This window comes from Pectinophora gossypiella, chromosome 11 (genome assembly GCF_024362695.1).
Source record: "Pectinophora gossypiella chromosome 11, ilPecGoss1.1, whole genome shotgun sequence".
In the NCBI taxonomy this organism is placed as follows: Eukaryota; Metazoa; Arthropoda; class Insecta; order Lepidoptera; family Gelechiidae; genus Pectinophora; species Pectinophora gossypiella.
In genome coordinates, this window is record NC_065414.1 from 12,304,210 (window position 1) to 12,310,512 (window position 6,303).

Below are 6,303 nucleotides of genomic sequence, written 5' to 3' on the forward strand. Positions count from 1 at the left end.
TGTTACGTTTAAGGCAGATAAATAATATCTTTTTCGTCTAATTGGCTACTTGACAGTTGTAACCATAAAATATTAAATATGTCGGATGTGGTTCATCATTTAACGATAATTATCCAATAGTCTTTTTATTCAAGTAAGAAAGAAGAAAGAAAGAAAGAAACGTTTATTATAAAGGGACACCACAGTAACAAATATAAAACCAACTTAACTTTAATATTAGTGATTGGACAGGATGTTAGGAATTAATATTAAATTCAAAATACTTCTTATTCTGAAAACAAAAGACAAGTGCCAAAGAGCATGCAAGATGTTGACAAGAACATGCTCTGAAAGCTCATAAAGTAAGCGACAGACGGATATAACCTCTTCAGAGGTCCTCTGAGAGGTCTCGACTCAAAACCACCGCCGGATGTGTCTATTGACAGGAGTATGTGGGTTTTGGGACTTCACAACTTGACCTGGTTATTACATCTCGTAGGAGATATATTGCAGCAGGTACTTAACAGCCTCCGTGGTCTAGTGGTTTGAGCATCGGGTTCCCGAGCTGGAGGTCCGGTTTCGACTCAAAAATCACACAAGGACACTGTCGAAAATCACTTTGCGTGACTGTGCATTATTTGGCTAGGACATTACATTTGGTTGTCTGAAAAAACTAAGAAGATTCCAGAGCACGTTAAACCATTGATCCTGTACCCACTAGCCCAAATGCCTCCACTGGAGCAGCGTGGTGCTGTATGACCCATATCCGGCTGAAAAAAGGCCTATACTCAGCAGTAGGACGAATTTTGTTATGGGTACTTACTTGAAATCTTGGATTTTATCGTGTTGAAACTACTACTACTTATCTAGTCTCTTTATTTTTTAAATGTGAATGTCACCTACCAAGCGAATAGATAAACGTGAAATGCGTAAATTTGCGTCATACATAAGTTCTAACTGGCATATTTGCAAAAAAGGCAAAAGATTCACGGTTCTGGCTGTCCCATGATAATTATTATTATGGATGCCAGTTTCTTCATGTGCTTACTTATGTGAAAGCATAAAATATTTCACTCTGCACTATTGCATTGTACATTATTCAGTAAGTACGAAGAAAAATGTCACATATGTGAAATATTTCGAAATTGGTCGCAGATTTTACCTAATACGGATTTCTACGGTCCACGGCAAATCTGCCATATTTCACACCACTGATATATGTTACGAATGTGGACGAATTTTCAACGCAGAATATCAAACAATTGGCAGGAAGACGTAAAAAGTATTTGTATTAAATAAAATTTTGATTTCTCACTTATTTCTTGGGGAAAGGCAAAAAAAAGTTTTCAGTAACACAGTTGGTTCGACGATTATAGACGGCGATCTCGTTGGTCTGACAGAAAGCTCGGTGAGGTGTGGGCAGTTAGTTCATCTTGCGATGGATGCACAATCAAAGAGCAAAAGTGCAGTCACTGAGCCCAGCGAATTATTTGTAAACAGTTGTGAAATTATGAAGCATTAGTTGTCATAATTATAAAATTTATGTTTTTGGTCTATTACAGAAACGAAACCAGGAGGTCTTAAGTGCAAACAGTTAGTTTATTACTTTGCAAGAAACTGATTGGACTACTGGGGTAGTCCGATATTGCGACAAAGTCGTGAGCTTATGTTATGTTATGAAAGGCAAAAGCAAAGCCGTGCAGTGAGATTGTTGTTGTTGTGAAATGCGTCGGACCTAACCTAACCTAACTTCACCTAACCTGTATTGGATTAGTTTTCCCTTCGTGTTTCAGGCACTTGTGTAAAAACCGGACCTGACAAATCTTTAGGTTAGGTAAGCGCGCTGTGTAAAAAACGGAATAACGGCAGATGCAATTTTGAGCATACTTTTCCATAGTGATTCTTGTTTTGGTTTTTAGTAAAATTTGGTGATTTATAAATTTAGATATAAATACCGTAGTGCAAGGACTCTCCCCTGTCCCATTTGACCAGTTAAATGTATATTGACTTAGTTATCAATATAAATAAGTTCTGATATTTTATGTACAATGACATCGCCTCAAGGTCGTTTGATATGATAAGACATTTAGCTTAATTACCTACCTACTTTATTTAATAATTATGTTGATACTACAAATTATTACTTATCATTAAGTAACTATTTATACACAATAACAAGGAAAGGTCGTTAGGCAAAATATAAAACAAATTTTGATAACTTATTCAAAACATAATTTGAAAAATATACTCGCGTTCCATTTCAGTAATCATTACAATTTTGGACGCCGAAATCGAAACACACGCTTACTTAATGTTTTAATTTATTTTTAAATTTTCAACATGAAATTCCTAGTTCTATTTTTGATAGTCTCAGTGGTACTTGTTGAATGTACGCATGTGTTTCTTGGTACAAATGTACAGAGACCGTTGGTACACCATGAGCAAGTGAAGTACCACGCTCAAGTGTTCAGGAAGAGGATAGAATATTTTACATACACTCTGCCCAGTATACCGAATCAACAAAGATACATCCAGGTATGTGTTTGAGTATTTTTTGATTTGCCAATGAACATCTGCATGCATGCATAAACTCACGCCCGTAATCCCTAATAGGGTGAGCAGGATAGGGTGATTAGGTACCATACATGTGGGATATAGAAATAACACAGGATATATTTTACTCCTTCTCACACACACCTTATATTAAAACCAAAATCCTCTCACCCGACCGACATCGCACCAAAGACCTTTCTTATTTTTTAAAACTGCCTTACGTCCCATTCATTAACCATCCTCCTTTCATACCATAGACAATCAAATTCCCATTCATTATCCTTCCATAGTATTCTCACTTTCCTACATACAAGTGACTACTTTTGATTTGAAATCCTGAGATGGATATAAAAAATGAAATGTCATTGATATTGATTGTGATCTCTATCGTCAAATATACATCGCCTAAGAAGGCGAAGCCTTTGTCGATTTTTATATGACGTTTTTCTGCCCATACATACATCGTCATCGTAAGTCCTTCTCGGTCTTCCTCTGCCAACCCTACCATCAACTTTTGCTTTATAAACCGCTTTTGCAATTCTATTACATTATTTTATTTTGGTTTTTCTGCCCACCAAGTCGTAAAACACATAATCACACAATATCCCAATTTGGGAAGTCAAAGGTACATCCATCGCAAGATGAACTATGTACCCACACCTCACCGAGCTTACTGTTAGACCAACGTGATAGGTGGTGAGTTTTATCGCCATCTATTATGGTCGAGCGAACAGTGTTAGTGAAGACTGCAACTCATTGGTGCAAGCCCGGATCGGTCGAAATTCGGCAGCGTACTAATGTTGAAGATAGAAGAAGATGTTGGTACTACTTATAAGAATCGCTAGGCTTAAGTGGGAATGGACAGGACACTTGGGAAATCGGAAAGACAACAGATGGACTAATATAATACAGGGTGTTAGTGACATCGTAACGAATACTCAGGAGGATGATCCAGACCATGATTCTGAGTTAATATCAAGTGGAATTTTTCGTCGCAAAATTCATGTTTTTTTTTATTTATTTTTTTAATTATTTTCAATTCTATACTTTTGCGAAGGAAAATTCTACTTGATATTAACTCAGAATAATCAGATGAATCATCCCCCTCAGTATTCGTTACGATGTCACTTACACCCCACACAAGTACATACGGTAGCCATACAAGTAGGTATGGGTGTTAGTGACACCGTAACGAATACTGAGGGGGATGGTTCAGACCATGATTCTGAGTTGATATCAAGTAGAATTTTCAGTCTGAATATTCCTGAATTTTTTGTGTTTTTTTAAATTATTTTCAATTCCATACTTTTGCGACGGAAAATTCCACTTGATGTCATCTCAGAATCATGGCCTCAATCACCCCTCAAAGTTTTTGTTACGATGTCACTAACACCCTGTATAGTATGTCAGAAACGAGGAGCTCGGTGGCGCAGCGGTAAACGCGCTCGGTCTGCGATTGTTGAAGTTAAGCAACTTTCGCAAAGGCTGGGTGACCACAAAAAAAAAGTTTTCATATCGAGCTCCTCCGTGCTTCGGAAGGCACGTTAAGCCGTTGGTCCCGGTTGCATTAGCAGTCGTTAATAACCACCAATCCGCACTAGGCCCGCGTGGTGGTTTAAGGCCCGATCTCCCTATCCATCCACAGGGAAGGCCCGTGCCCCAGCAGTGGGGACGTTAATGGGCTGGTGATGATGATGTCAGAAAGCAATGGATGGGACTTGTACAGGACCGAAAAGCATGGCGTGAAAGAGGCTTATACCCAGCAATGGATGGATATAGGCTAAGTAGTATGTGTGGTATTGAGTGTTCCTCTAGTTATTAAATAACTTGTAATGTATACCCTCATTGATTTAAAAGAGGCTGTGGCAGTTTCTTGTCATTTCTTCTCCTCAGCCCCGCGCCATAACACCTTGCGAAATGACGACGTAATTACGTTTATTTCTGATTTATGTAGATAGAATCCAGTACCAGGCTTCGAACCGGCGCTCCCCATTTGAGCAAGCAAGCTGGTATACAGGACCACAGTGACCTTAAAATCATCATTACAAATTTAAGAGACGCTCTTGTCGGTGAAGCATTCTCCATGCTACTTTTAGGGGAAAAAATAGGGCAGTGGCTTCCCTCTTGCGTTCCGCCCCAACCTTAAAACTGCTTCCGACCTTAAAATAGGAAATGTAATTTAAAATTTCGCTTTTGTTCTTCCAGGGCATCATGGCGTACGACATGACCAACTCCGGTGCATCGGTCAACGTAACGGAAGGAGGCATCGGCGCCAACATGGTTAAACTGCGTATGAAGAGCGACAGGGGAGAGCCTCTGCACTACGATATCTATATCTACGTTTAAATAGACAAATCAGCACAACAAGCTTACGACTATAATCCCCATTGGGGTAGTCAGAAGTACATCCATCGCAAGATGAACACATCTCAACGAGCTTTCTGAATATATTTTTTTCTTAAGACCAAATCAAAAATGACTATGGAAAAGCAAGCTCAAAAGATTATCATCATTTCCCGTTATTCCGTTTCACAGAGCCCGCTAACCTAACCTGGAGATTTAACAGGTACGATGTTTGTAGAAGGGTCTGCCTGTCTGAGCTTTCAACCCGAAAACTAGCCAAATAACAGGTTAGGTCATAAACAAAATCATATTTCCCGAGTATGTGGGACGGATGTACTTTTTATATAGATATATTTTTTAAATCATTATCACTAATTTAAGAGCCACGCTCTTGTCGATGTAGTATTCTCCATGCTACTTTTTAGGGTGGTTTCCCTCTTGCCTTCCGCCCCGCAGTACTCTGTCTGACGTGAGAATTTATTAAATAAAATTTCAAATTTCTTGTTGCGTTTTTCTTGTATACTTGATTTAAGTAGACGTTTCACATATGGTCCTCATTAAAACTTATAGATAATGGCCAAATTATCTGTGTAGATACCTACTTAATTAAAGGTATTATCTGAATAAATTATGTATTGTTTTTATGCTTGTACCTGTTTGACTTGAGTTGTGCCAGATAATTTTTATCATTATAAGTACGTATTGTTAATGTAATTTAGTTTAATTCATATAAAATATAACGACATCACTTTCGCACATAATTACGCAGTATCCTTGGTCAAAGACAAATTATAAAATTCTGATAAATAAAGACAGATCTAAAGGTGAACAAAAAACGTTATTCTTTGTCTATTTAACTTATTTATAAATTTTAATAAAGAAAAATGTAATAATATGTGCGACATTTTGTCACGATTTTCTATGACGTCACAGGTTGCTTTTTCACGCGAATTCCATAGTAATTTCGTGTTTTGACGTTTAGTAAAAAGTAACTGATTTGACTAGTTGTAAACTAGCCTATTATTAGTTTCTGCCTGTCCGCCCGCAACTTTGTCAGCATGGACTTGGGAAATCGCGTGCGGCACGTTCATCATCATCATCATCATCAGCCGTACGACGCCCACTGCTGGGCATAGGCCTCCCCCAAGGATCTCCACGACGATCGGTCCTGCGCTGCGCACGTTCATTCCATCATTTTCATCCCTTTAGGGGGTGATTTCCCGGATCGTGAGCCTTAACACTGGACCACAGAGGCCGTTACAAAACCCAAAAGGAACAAAAGACATCAAATGTGTCGTTAAAATATACGGTTAGTATCACAAATTTCATCTGCGCTGGTGCGCTTGGAATGTCCATACGGATTGGCAATAAATAAAAAGTGGTAAAAAAGTGACTTCACCTGATAGTGCATGTGACAGACCGATAGAC

At 38.5% G+C, this 6,303-nt stretch overlaps 1 protein-coding gene across 1 annotated transcript; it reads left to right on the forward strand.

Moving 5' to 3' along the window:
- Positions 1 to 2,193: 2,193 nt before the first annotated feature.
- On the forward strand, positions 2,194 to 4,950 carry LOC126370630 (uncharacterized). Its single transcript, XM_050015598.1, has 2 exons — positions 2,194 to 2,514; positions 4,738 to 4,950. The coding sequence occupies exons 1-2, from the start codon at positions 2,320 to 2,322 to the stop codon at positions 4,876 to 4,878; spliced, it is 336 nt and encodes a 111-aa protein (XP_049871555.1). The 5' UTR covers positions 2,194 to 2,319; the 3' UTR covers positions 4,879 to 4,950.
- The last annotated feature ends 1,353 nt before the right edge of the window (positions 4,951 to 6,303 follow it).

What these genes read in the sequence shown, in the direction of transcription:
- LOC126370630 (XM_050015598.1), top strand. Translation starts at nt 2,320, where the DNA reads ATGAAATTCCTAGTTCTATTTTTGATAGTCTCAGTGGTACTTGTTGAA. An exon ending in ATCAACAAAGATACATCCAG is followed by an intron (nt 2,515 to 4,737) that starts GTATGTGTTTGA and finishes TTGTTCTTCCAG; the next exon opens with GGCATCATGGCGTACGACAT.